The sequence below is a fragment of the Lonchura striata genome, chromosome 3 (assembly GCF_046129695.1).
Source record: "Lonchura striata isolate bLonStr1 chromosome 3, bLonStr1.mat, whole genome shotgun sequence".
Classification (NCBI taxonomy): domain Eukaryota; kingdom Metazoa; phylum Chordata; class Aves; order Passeriformes; family Estrildidae; genus Lonchura; species Lonchura striata.
In genome coordinates, this window is record NC_134605.1 from 84,986,106 (window position 1) to 84,999,309 (window position 13,204).

Sequence of the window (13,204 nt, forward strand, 5' to 3'; positions counted from 1 at the left end):
GAAATAAAAAACCCACAATCATTTATGGATTTATCCTTTTAATATAGGGAAATAACATTTTTATCATTACGAGGCACCATAAAATGTAAACACAATCACTGTCATAAACCTGGATCTCTCTGCAAGACAAAATATATCTGTTCACACTGAGTTACCTTGAATGCATATTGTGGTGTCAGTTCTCTTTTAACACTGTGTGCCTGCCTCCTGAGCCAGGTCAGAGACTTTACCACAGGAAACTCAAATGCATCAAATGCTTATCTTTAAAATAATAAACTATTGATTTGTAGAACTACAGTAACATCCAGGTTTATCTTTCTTTCAATAACCACATTCCCTGTTATGCACACCATAACAACATCACAGTGAAATGTATGATGAAACAAAATTTGTTTGATACACTAGAAAACATTTCTCAGTGATACATTTACATTCTATTTATATATGATTAAACATTTGTTCATACAGTACCTTCTACAGGATTACTGGGTAATTTTGGGGGGTTGGGGTTCATATTTTTGGATATTACTAACATGATAGCTACATCCCTTATATGCAAACATTTGATCTAGAATTTTGAGGGAAAAAATCAGTATGTGGTTAAGCAGCTTCTTAATATGGTCTATGAAATCATATGCATTGTATGAAAATGCTTCCAATGATGTATAAATATATTTGATCTGCTTTTCACTACATCAAATTTAAATCAATATAGACCACAACACGGTCAGTCAGTTATATTCCTAATCTGAACAGCTGGGGAAAAGAAAAAGAATAGATATGTACATGGAAGGAACAGCAAAAGTAAATGTATTTGAACACGGAATGTTAGGTGGCTGTTCTGGGAAAGATTTCTATTGCAACTTTCATTTCCACAGTTGTGTGCTGAGAGTCTGGCCAGAGGAGCTTCCAGTCCATCCTGCGGCTGTGCTGGGGGGCTGGCCAAAGCCCATCACGTTGCTGGAACTGCTGAGGTTCATTCCAGCCATTTGCTGATTCATCTGCAAAGCACACACACACACACACACAAGCCTGGTTAACACTGGCACTGAATCTCAGCATGCTGCTCGCCAAAAGCAGTCCTGTCTCCAACCATCAACCCAGTTACATTTCCCTTAAAATTTTTTCTCATTAAATAAAAATATTGACTCCATCTTAGTTTCTAAGCTTTTTCTCATACTACCATACATCAGTTGATGGGCTGCAGCACTTGGTGTATGTGTCACATGAGAACTGACAGCATGTGAAAGAGGTGGCCAGTGTGGCTGGTTGGTAAAAGTTTGCTTTCACAGTTTCAAAGATAATGAACAAAACTGTCGCAACTGTGATAAAGAAACAGCAAAGGCAGTAATATAGTCTTGTCTGCACTTGCAGCTCCAGATTTTTTTTCTTCCAGCAACATTTCTTTGGAGACTTCATAATCTTGACTACATCAGTTTTTACAGAAATTGTCCATTTAGGTGACAATCAACAAAGAATGAGGTGGATTTATAAACTTGAGTATTACCATCCTTGCTAAAGAATCTACTCAAGATACTGTAATTTTTTAGAAAACAAGTAAAATAATCCACATCAAATTAAATTCACATGAATTTAACATCTAGTTAAAGGTGGGAAGGAATTCAAAATTCAGCACATTCACTTCAGGGCTGCTGCAAAATTATTTTTAGTCTTTACAAATATCTAGTCACTGTAATTTTAAGTACTCAATGTCAAAATTAAGAGCAGAAAAGGTTTTGGAGCAATTAATAATCAGAGCAAATGAAAAGAGATGTTGGATAAGTAACATTTGATTCAAACTAAAGGCAGCACTAGGTAAAAATCAGAGTTCATTTAAACATGGGTGAACAATACCAGGCTGCAAAATTGAACTGAAACAGAGGTGAAAAATTCAAGTAAATTGCAAACCAGTATTTCAGGGTAAAATTCAGTTCCATGTGCTTTCACACAGAACTGTGTATCTGCAGAAAACAAGCCACCACTGAACTTCGAAATACAAAAAAGGCTGATAAAAACATGCTTTACCCAGTGGTTCACCTCTTCTGGAGTAGAATTCTTAACCAGCAGACTATATAAAACATGTTAGTCTGGTAAAGCAAGCTCTCCCGCTTTCAACTAGAGTCAAAGTTTAGATCAGAGTTCTGCAGACTGTGGAATGTCATCATACTGACAACATCTGATGTGCAAGGGGTATGAGAACATGAGAAGAGCTTGTTCAAGGAGCCAGGTTTTAACATGGAATTGATAAGAGGTAAGATTTTAATTTAAAAGCTGATATGGGTCTTTTTAAAGCTAGCTACCTATGAAAAGACTGCCACCAGTATATCCACAGATTTTTTTGATCTGACATTTTGAAATTCTCACCTTTAAGAATTACTTTTCGAAGAATGACAGTCTCTATTTTCAAACAGGGGCTGTTTTATCAATGTAGAAAATGCTGTTTACCTTCAGAAATGTTCATATTGTAAGATGGAGCAGAACAGTATCATATCATCCAATTTAAGTCAGTCACTAAGGTTCTCTTCCTTTGTTTCTAAGTAAGCAGCATGGAATTATTGTACTGTTATCATAATACAAACAATAGTATGAAAAAATAGTTGCTATCATCCATGCTGAACTCCAAGGAATGATTTAAGTCTGATCCCTCTGCCTCACCCTGCCCCAATAAACGCTCAAATACTTGATTTCAAGATGTTTCCTTGGAAAATGCACAAATACAGTACTACATGTACATTAACCCATCTAGAGAACCTTTGAAACATGTTTAATATATTGGATGGAAATGCTACAGATAAGTAACAGATGCACCTAAGCAAATTATCTGCAGGAAAATGTTAAGAGCAGAAAGCACTTCACATTCCACCAAAATTTATTCTGAAATCTGTGAAGGAAAGTATTAATTGTTAATGGTTATCTCCAAGTAGTTAAATTCTGCTTTTACTTATAAGGCTGTGTTTCATTTCCAAATTTTGTAACTACCTGAGCTAAGCTTTTTTACTAGGCTGGCTCTGATGACAGATTGAGAAGAGCTATGAGTAGAAGAGCCATGAGAGAAGAGCTCAGAGTACTGAGTTTGGTCTACCTTGGCGAAAATATTCTCTGTTTTCACATCAGTTACCTTTCATTCAACTATTCACTGGTTTGTTAACATGTGCCTCTGAGCAGTTCATAGTCCAGTAGTCTTTAACTTGGCTACACTTAACCTTTCTCCTACAGCCACACAATTTCTATCTGAAAAGCATCACTCTTCCTAAAGCACTCTTGTCTGGGAATCGCCAGTCTTTACCTGAGAGAGGTTCCATTGAGCTTGTTGGTTTTGTTGCAATCCATACTTATTTTGTGGTGGTGTGACCATCTGTCCCACCATTCCACCTTGAGGTCCAACGACAGTTTGAGGAAGTCCCATCACACCAGTTGGTGCAGTACCAGTAAATCCATTGGGCACTCCCACTCCTACCATCACACCTGTGCTTTGTCCCATCACTGGCACTGACTGCCCCATCATGTTTCCCATCATCCCAGTTGCTGCTGGCACAGGAACTCCCATGGCTGGAAAGCCTTGAAAGTGTGATGGTTGTGTGGTAAATGGCATAGAAGATGACCCCATGAACATACCTGTACCAGAGAAAAGAAGATTTCAGCAGAAGTCTTATGATTTTCCACCCCCATCCCATAAGTCAGAAATGCACCAAAATAATTTTAAGGATAACTTTGTCCATCTGTATGTCAGTGCTGCCAATTTAGCTTCTGGTAAAAGCAAAACATTACTTTAAAATTCTCAAAAGAAAGAAACTCACCACGAGATTAACTGCTAAGAAATTCTGGCATCCCCGTGATGAACCAAAATCTTTCAACTGCTGTATTGGAGGTCTTTGTGTTCACACAAACACAGCTAAACCAAAGCTCTGACAGTTCTGCAGGGATCCTGACAGACTGCTGCCTGCACACTGGAGACTCAGACCCTCACTGATTATTGGCATGGCAGAATCAGACTTTACAAATCTTTTAGTAAGTTGTACACTTGATAATTAGAACAGCTATAAATAAATTAAAATCACATCTATGTTTTTCTTTAGCATCCATATTACATTTCAGTAATTTTTCTCAGTTTTTTAAAAGCTGAAAATAAAAACCTTAATTTTAATATAGTTAGCAGGTATCTAACCTTAGCTTTATACTTGTAGAAGGTAACTTTTCTAGATAAAGATTAAGATAGGACTGCACAGAAACCTTCACAACATTATTTACCAGGAGCATTTTGCTGCTGCATTGTTGCTGTGCCATACAGTGATAAAATGGAGTCTTTGGAGAGTTGTTTCTTCGCTGACTCTTCGGATTTTGTTGTTTGCTCAGTAAATAGATCAAGATCCCCGGCTGCTCCAGACAAGGTGGCAGCTGCTGGTTTAGTGGAAGTGCTCTGGGAAATAAAAGACAAGACAGAGTATGAAATGAAACCAGCAAAAGATGATGCTAACTATTTGCTGTACAGCCTTGCCCCTCAACTTAATAAAACCTCATTAATTTACAGAAACTAAATTTAAGTAAATGAGAATTTAAAAATATGTGGTATGACTAAAGACAGAAAAAAGCAGTACAGGCAATATGGAAAGACCATCAGACCAGATGGAGGTCATAAAAAAAACCCTAAATCCTCAACCAGCTTCAGGGCGTATACATACAGATTATTCATTCTTGTTGCTTCTATGTTTTTCATCAGTGAGAAGCATAAATCAAGAGTTGGAGTTAGATTATGAAAAATAATTAGGAAATCAATAAGGAGATTAAAATTCACATCTCATTAATCCTCCCATAGGCAGAATAGATTTGAGAAGAGCTAAAACAAAAGATTAAGTGCTTTGAAATGTATCTTTGGAGAAAAGGCAAAATTTTGGTTATCTACTTCAAGTAATAAAATTTCTAAAATACATTGTTTATAATTGGCTTAGAGTACTTTAAGTACGTTTCACTTATTGAGAAAGCATACTTATCTAAAACTTACTGCAATCTACAAATAAAAGACTGAAATACAGGCAGGCTAGCAGGCTTTGTACTGCTCTTGCAATAGAATGTTTTGTAAGCAAATTACATCTAGTCTCTTAGTGCTGTTCATACTTAGTTATATTGCTGTTCATACCCATACAGTTCCACATGGGGGAACCAGGCAATACATAGGTTCTTGTTATATTCCTTAAAATACACAACTCATCCTGTTACCATTGGGAACTTCTAATGCAAATCAACTGCATGCACAATGAAAAAGAGCCTGGACTGCAAATCATACTTAAACTATGGCCCTAATTTAGTCCAGCTAAGTGATCCTCATCTGCTTAGCATATACCTACTGCACCCACAGCTTGCATGAATTTCAACTCTTCTCCAGACTAAAGGAAAATCTTCCTTAGAATACCACTGTCAATGAATTCAACATGTAATCAAGTCTGTTCATTGAGATCCCCATACCCAAGTTTAGCAGACAGACAAAGGACACCACAAAATACAGGTATGGAACACCCCTATAATCTTCCTTAAAGCAACTGTCTCAGATCTTCTGCTTTTGCTGGTATGCTGCTGACTAAGCCCTGAAAAGTCCACCATGGCCACAGTGGATTTTTTACAAACACCACAATGCATATATTCAATATGCTGCTTCAAAAAACACATTAAGGGTATGACTTCTAAAGTGCTAAAGCCTCTAGCACAAGGTAGTGCCATAGTTTAGGGGAAAAAAAACAAAACAAAACAAAAAACCAGAACAATTCTATTACCAGCTAAATTTGCAAGAAACCAGCAAGAAAAAGGACTGCACATTCACACAGTTGATGGTGAAAAATTTCCAAAACTGCTGTAGAAAGAGAAGAAAAAAAAAAACAAAAAAAATGGGAACTTTCTGGAAAGTGAAAAATCTGCATTTATACTACAGCCAATTTAGGCCAAAGTCAGTAGGACTTAGTGGGCAACCAAGAGTGGACTGACAGCACTACAGAGAGAAAGCAAACAGAAAAATAGCTATGAAACCACTCTGGCCAGTGTACAATTAAAGTTTCCATTTTTTTCTGTACATACTAAAAAAAATTTCTTCCTCTGCAACATAATCATCCCACACTCTTCCTTCTCACAATATTTTCTGATTGCAAAGCAAATAAATTTTTATTTAAGTGGCTAGTAGGAAGCCCTGTTTGAGAAAATTTTTTATCAGTGTGACAACCAGTCTTTAAAAATACCAGAATAAGATTTAACAATACATTCAGGTAAAAGCCCACCCTGAAGAGCAGTACTTGTTTTCCTGTGCACACATGCAGGAAGGCCCATTACTGAATGGGTCCCTGCTGGCACAGATCTCCCGCGGTGCCTGCCTAGGACAGCCCCTGTGTGACAGCCCTGCCCAGCAGCCTGCAGGGAGGAGGACACAGGAGCACTGCAAGTGGGTGAACAGAGAGAGGGCTGCAGGCAGCAAGGAAAGAGTTTGCTTTTCTCTGGAAGGCAGAGCTGGAAGCCTGGAGGTCTGATCATGTTATGTTTACAACCTAAGATTAAATGTTCATTTAATGTCTCTTCATTCAGTTTGGTTTTGGAAGATCCTCCAAGGAGCCAAAGCACCGGACAAGCACTCCCTGAAGTGTTCATCAGCTGAAAATATGGAAGGTAATGCAAAATACATGGCAAGAAAACATCAGGTGGCATCTAAGTTAAGAAACAACCAACATTAACATGATTTTTCTATCTCTAACATTGTCATGCTACCCAAGACCTTTATAAAAACACACCTGGCATTCATATAATCATTTTCCTACACACAGTGCTCTCAGAGAGTCATTTTGCTAAATCTAATGCTCATCAGCTGCTTAAGGATCATACTTATAAGCAGTTTCATTATATCAGTGCAACAGAATTTTTCCTACAAATTGAAAGAGAGATGGCAACAGACAAAATGAAAGAGGGGAGTGGGACACATGGAGTTGAGAGAAGGACCGGAAGAGAGAAAAAAGCACATGTGCACTTTCCTGCTATCAGCATGTTTCTGGCTGTGGCTGGTATCTAGGAAAAAAGGGATAGCCCGTGGAAAAGCAAGGCCTCTACTGCTTTCCATTTGTATGGTCATAAATAATAGCCCCACACAACATTTTCAATTTCTCCCTGCTGACAGGAAGAGCTATTTGCATAGGGAAAATACAGTCTAGCACACAATTATTCTTATGTAAGCAAGGTATTAAGTATATTATTAAGGTCTTAAATTCTATATACAATTCTTACCCTTTTTATCTTCACACTGTAAATGGGCTTGATGTTTATTTCAACTCTTCCTGGTTTGATTTTGCATATTTTGTTTTTAGACATCTACCCAGTTCCATTAAAAATAATCAACTGTTATTTCCTGTTAATAACTAATGAGGAAATGAGCACACAACTATATTCAGTTCACAAAGAAAAACACTAAATTTCATCTGTTTTCTTGCTTCTAGGAATTATCAACAATATCTGAAAACGGTTAAGATTTCTATCACTTTCTCAGATCATATCCAAGAATATAATTAACCTTACAATAAAATTAAAAATTAAACTTTATTTTTTGCTGTGTGTCCAGTACTCACAACAAGCAATATGCTTCCTTTGCAATCATCCTTGTCTAGGCTTGAAAACATTTATCTTCCCTGCAGTCCCATTTTCAACTCCTTTTTCAGATTTCACTTCTCTAGAACTCAAAATACATTTTTTTTCCTCTAGAGTCTGTTGACCTGACTCCTTCTGATCCTGGAGTATGATGCCTGCTCTTCCACTGTGCTCTACCTAAGGCATTTAAAGCACCTAAGAGAGTATAGTCATGGATTCATAAATGGTTTGGGTTGGAAGGGATCTTAAAAATCATCAAGTTCCAACCCCTTGACATGGGCAGGTCACCAGATACTCAAGAGTCCTGTCCAATCTGGCTTTGAACACTCCCAAGGATGGGGGCATCCAGAACTGCTCTAGGCAACCTATTTCAGAGTCTCACCACCCTAACAGTAAAGAACTTCCTCCTAATATTTAATCTAAACCTATCCTTGTTCAATTGGAAATCATTTTCCTTCATCCTGTCAATAGACACCCTAAAAAGGAGTCTTCCCCATCTTTCCTGTAGGCCACCTTCAGATACTGAAAGGTCACTGTAAGGTATCTCCAGAATCTTCTCCTCCAGGCTGAACAACCCCAACTATCTCAGCTTCACTTCATAGGACCAGTGCTCCATCCCTCTGAGCATCTTTGCTCCATCCCTCTAAGCATCTTTCCCTTTGGACCCGCTCCAACATGTCCTTCCTATGTTGGAAGCCCCAGACTTGGATGCAGCACTGCAGGAAGGGCTCTCATGATAGTGTAGCATTGTTGGAGAATCACCTCCCTTGACCTGCTGGTCACACTTCTCCTGATGCAGCCCAGGATACTGTTGGGCTTCTAGGCTGGAAGTGCAAATTGTCAGCTCACACTCAGATCTGCACCCACCAGCCCCCAGCAAGTCCCTCTGGGCAGGCCTGCTCTCAGCTTATTGCCCTGAGTCACATTTGGAATTGCTCTAACTCCATTTGAAGGAATGAAACTTTTGCTTTTAGATACCAGAAAATATAGACAGGGGTAAAGCACACATAAGCACAAGCTACAAGCATTTCAGCTGATCATATTGGAATAGGACTACATAGCTCTCCAGAGTCCTGCCCTGCTTAAATAACACTCACGATAAAGCAAATTTCTGAAACAACACATTTTTACATAAAAGCTGAGGACTTTGACACATTAACATCACCACAATTCATTAATAAGTTGAAGCTTGTCTGTCAATTTATGGCAACCATGCTGAGGCAAAACACACCTGACCTCAGGGAAAAATGAGTATTTATGAACATCTCTTTATCCAAAATATGCCACCATAGTTTTTCAGATATGAATCATGAAAAACATACATCATCTCTATGAAAATACACTTTTGTAGACACTGAACTGATTCTCAGCTCTTACTCAAGACAGTACAATTCAAACCAGGCCCCTCCCCAACACACACACAAAATCCAAGAAAGTTTAAGTTGATTTGAGTTTCCTGCTTGGAGAAAGACATATATTAAATATTTCACTGAATTAATACTTCCAAACTTAATACCTCACAGTTCTCCCCTTCTCTTACTCCCTACAAATTTCACTGAAGAAAGAAGATCACACTTTTGCTGGAAGATATACCATACAAAATTTGAAATTAATATCTGGCTAAAACAATTTAGGAAATAGTTTTAAGTATATATAAAAATGATAGACTTTTGCCCAGTTCCTATACAATATTTGGCAACAAACCCTATTCTAATTCTAATTCTAAATACAATTTAGCTATGCCTACTTTACATGAAAAAACATCATTAAACACATTAAACGTTCTTCTTTCTTTTCTGTGCCCATGAATAATGCATAATTTATAGCACATGCCTTTTACCTAGTTCTACTGTAGGAGCTGCTTAAGGTAACTCTTTTTAAACCCCCCTGAGTTTGCAAATAGGCAAAATTCTATAAAATACTAAATTACTCTGTCACATATTGTTCTTTACCAGTTCCTTTAAAAATTCAACAGTTTGCATAATAGCATCGAGCTGTACAGAACAGTGGGAAGAAGTATTTTAAATGTTTTTAAGAACTGTGATAAAGACATATCTGAAAGCAGAGTCAAAGTACTCATGATCATCAATGCTCAAGACACATTTGAAAAAGAAGAAACAAATGCTTCTGTTTTCACTTGAAAAATATGTCTTGGCTATGACAATGGACATAAATCCCAAGTTTTGCAGACACCGTGATGTTTCAGTCTCATAACAAAACATTCAAACAGACATTTCTGTGCTCCACAGTGCCGTAAAACAGAGTGCATTTAGCATTAAATGCTGCCTTTCAGGTTAAAATGGAGAAGAAAAGCAATCTTGTGAAAACTCAAGGGTCATACAGATCAGTTTGAGGAGCACCAATAAATTCCCTTCTTTTTCTGAAGAAAAGCTCTCCCTCTGTGGCACCTCAGACACACCTACAATGCAGAACATAATGATAAATATCTCAGAGAGAAAGAAAGTCATGCTATTCCACATTCCCTTCTTCTACTTAATTTTTTAAAATTTCAATACATTCTGTTAATAGTTCAACAAGTTCAAGTTAGAGATTGGTCATGGACTTCTACTTTAAATTTTCCAATTTCAAGCACAGGAACTGAATGTTAGGGTTACTCAACTGCTGATCTGAGTTCATGCCCCTTTCACCAATTACAGCCTCGCACAAAATAATTTCACATCATAATCACACTTCTTATTTACTTCAAGAAATTTAAATAGACCAAGCTCTTAAACCTTCTCATAATAAGGCATCCTATATTCTCCTAACCCTTCTCTGAATCCCATACAACTTTTATCCACGTTGCAAGGTGAAAGATCTTACAAAATACTTATAGCACTGCCAAATGAGAGGCAACCTCTCCCCAGTCTCAGTTCTCAGACTACACACCCACTATCCTGAAACAGAACGCATGCGAGGTCTTGATAATCCTGAAGAAAAACAGAATCATATTCTCTTTGCCCCACTTTAGTAAGTAACCCAAGTAATCACCATTAGAAACTTGTCTTCTGCTACCTACCTGTTTTCCTGCCTCTTATCTGTAGGTTATCTGATTACATTACATTTTCTCTGAGATTACTGATTAAAAATGGAAGATAACTAAGAATTAAATCTTGCAGTACACCATAAGGATCATATGCTTGATAAAAACATGCTTGTTGAAAGTTCTGTTTGTTCCTCCAGATTACAGCACTCGGAAGAAAGAAAAATGTCACTACAAATCTGGACAGGTTTGTTTACAGCACGTGAATATATTCATGCTCTCTAGTATGTAAAAAAGGTGATACCAGATATTGAGAATAATACTGTCCTTTCTACCACTTTTTAATCAATTTAGTAAGTACCATACTTAGTCTAGAAACTAGCACAAATATGAACAACATGTCAAAATATTCCTCTCACAAAAGGTCCAGTGACCAAGTCTTTATCACAGAAATGCATTTAAAATGTTATACATACATAGAATTTAGTATGCTTTAGCAGCTACTTCATTATTTAACCCATCACTAGTCATCATCACCTAAGGTATCACACTTCACTTTGCTTTTTTTCACTCATAAATATTTAGCCTTCTTTTTGATTTCCTGCATTCCTTAGCTAAATAATTATTTAACCAGCAGATTACATCACATGTCCAAGGAACAGAAACAAAAGGCTTTTCTCTTCTTTCTCAGGCTTCTCTTTTCTCCTGGGCACACAGTCACTACATACAAGAGTCATCATTTCCAGCTTCAGAACGGCTGGAAAGAGGGGAAACCAGAATTCAGTGCTACCCATTATGTACAATACTACCATTGGCCCGTTTATTTTGAGGGCAAGTGAAAACTTCACAATTCTAGATTTAAATTTGCTCAGTCTACACCGAAATGTAACAAATTAAAACTAAAGGAAGCTAGAAATCGGTTACTACTTTTCACATCTAGCTCTACAGGGATCAATTTTGGCATAAGGCATTAGAGTAGCAGACAACAAGCACTCCAGTATTGCTGTTCCTGGTACTTCTGGAGACTTCTAGAAGAGATAAGAAAATCTACACCAACAATTTCCTTTGCAATTTCAGCTAACACATCCAAATCTAATGCAAATATACATGTTATTTCCCACACTGTTTATGAATAGCTTAATGCATGGTGGGAAGTTTGCTCTATCTGTAGCACTATGCTTAAAAAGAAATAGTGTTTCAGTCTCTGAAACTCTCACTAGCATGTTGCACAAAGTCAGCCCTCAGAAGCAAGCAGGGAAAGGGAGAGTAAAGGATAACAAAATCTGTTGAATAACATGTATATGCTTTAAGGTACTCAGAACTCCTTTTCATCATTATCCCTAGTACACACTATGAAAACTAAAGGATGAAAAGAGCACAGATCACATGTCCCAAAATCATAAATTCAAGAATACACATAATTCTTCCTGGTTCAGCAAAGCGAGACAGAAAGCCCTACACAAAACAAAGCTTCTAAATGACCTTAACAAAATGCCCCAGACGGGGAAGTTAGCCCAGCACTACTCCAGAAGAAAGTCTGGGTTAAGGAACTCTGCACATGTCCATTACCAAAAAACATTGCTCTTCGAGTTGTACAGCTACTTCAGGAGAGCTGCAGCTTCAAGCAGTTTCTTTGTGTGTCCCAAAGCTGCCTCTCCAGTCTAGCAACAGGCATGGTGATGGGTTTGCTTCCAAACTATCACAGCTATAAGAAGGAGCAGATCAGATGTAGGAGTTATGCTATTCTCCCTTAAGATAGTAAGACATACAAGTCCCAAGATGATACAAAAGACAGATCAGCACCCGTAGCAATATAAATTTTTCTTGATATCTGTTCTTGATTTTGAGTATGAAACCTCAGACACCAAATTTTTAGCAGGTCTAAGAGAGAAGTATCTACTGCAGCCTTTTGTAAATATCAGCATTGCAAGGCAATAAGAAGTCTTTAAAAGGATGACTTGATGCCCAATAACCTGAGAACATAAAGTTATATTCAGCAATACCTATTAAAAAAGAACAAGAACAAGGAATAAAAATGAAAAGAAAACATTACTACTACCACCAAGGTAGGACATAACCCAATTTAGCTGCATAAGCAAAAGGGAAGACTGCACCATCTACTTTTATATCCAAGCAGTCCAGAAGCTTGAAGAGGTGAGAAAAATATCAGTGTTACAGTTTAAGCATTTCTAATCATGAGGTGCTTAAATGTGATGAGAAGTGTGCACTCCTTCTGTGTGAATGAACAACTTTCTGAAGGAAAATACACATGTGAATGCACATATTTACACATACATATAGCTAAAAACACTAAATAAATTTTACCTGAGCAGGAGGTACTACAGCTGCTGGTAAAGGATTAGAGATCATTGGGCCAAAGATATCCAGGTCATCATTTAGTGCTGTGGCAACAGCAGTGCCTCCATTTGTAACAGATGCTTCAGCTGGACCATCTAAAAAAGCAACAAAATCACTTTTAAAGTGAAAATTATGACTATCTTAACACCATGAGAAAAATTAAAGCTGTCTATTCCCTTCTACCCCAGAACCATAAAAAATGTGCTCCATTTCTGAGATATTTTTCAGACTGTGATATTGTTCAGATTTTGTAAA

At 37.5% G+C, this 13,204-nt stretch overlaps 1 protein-coding gene across 3 annotated transcripts in view; it reads right to left on the bottom strand.

The window, feature by feature from the left end:
• Positions 1 to 21: 21 nt before the first annotated feature.
• Positions 22 to 13,204, bottom strand: part of SMAP1 (small ArfGAP 1) — a 91,665-nt gene continuing 78,482 nt past the window's right edge. For all 3 annotated transcript variants that reach the window (XM_077782349.1, XM_077782348.1, XM_031504418.2), the window contains 4 exons: positions 12,917 to 13,044; positions 4,249 to 4,417; positions 3,287 to 3,615; positions 22 to 1,001 (listed from right to left, as the gene is read on the bottom strand). In XM_077782349.1, the coding sequence (XP_077638475.1) occupies positions 867 to 1,001; positions 3,287 to 3,615; positions 4,249 to 4,417; positions 12,917 to 13,044 (761 nt within the window). In that variant the 3' untranslated portion in view covers positions 22 to 866. The remainder of the gene's footprint in view (positions 1,002 to 3,286; positions 3,616 to 4,248; positions 4,418 to 12,916; positions 13,045 to 13,204) is intronic.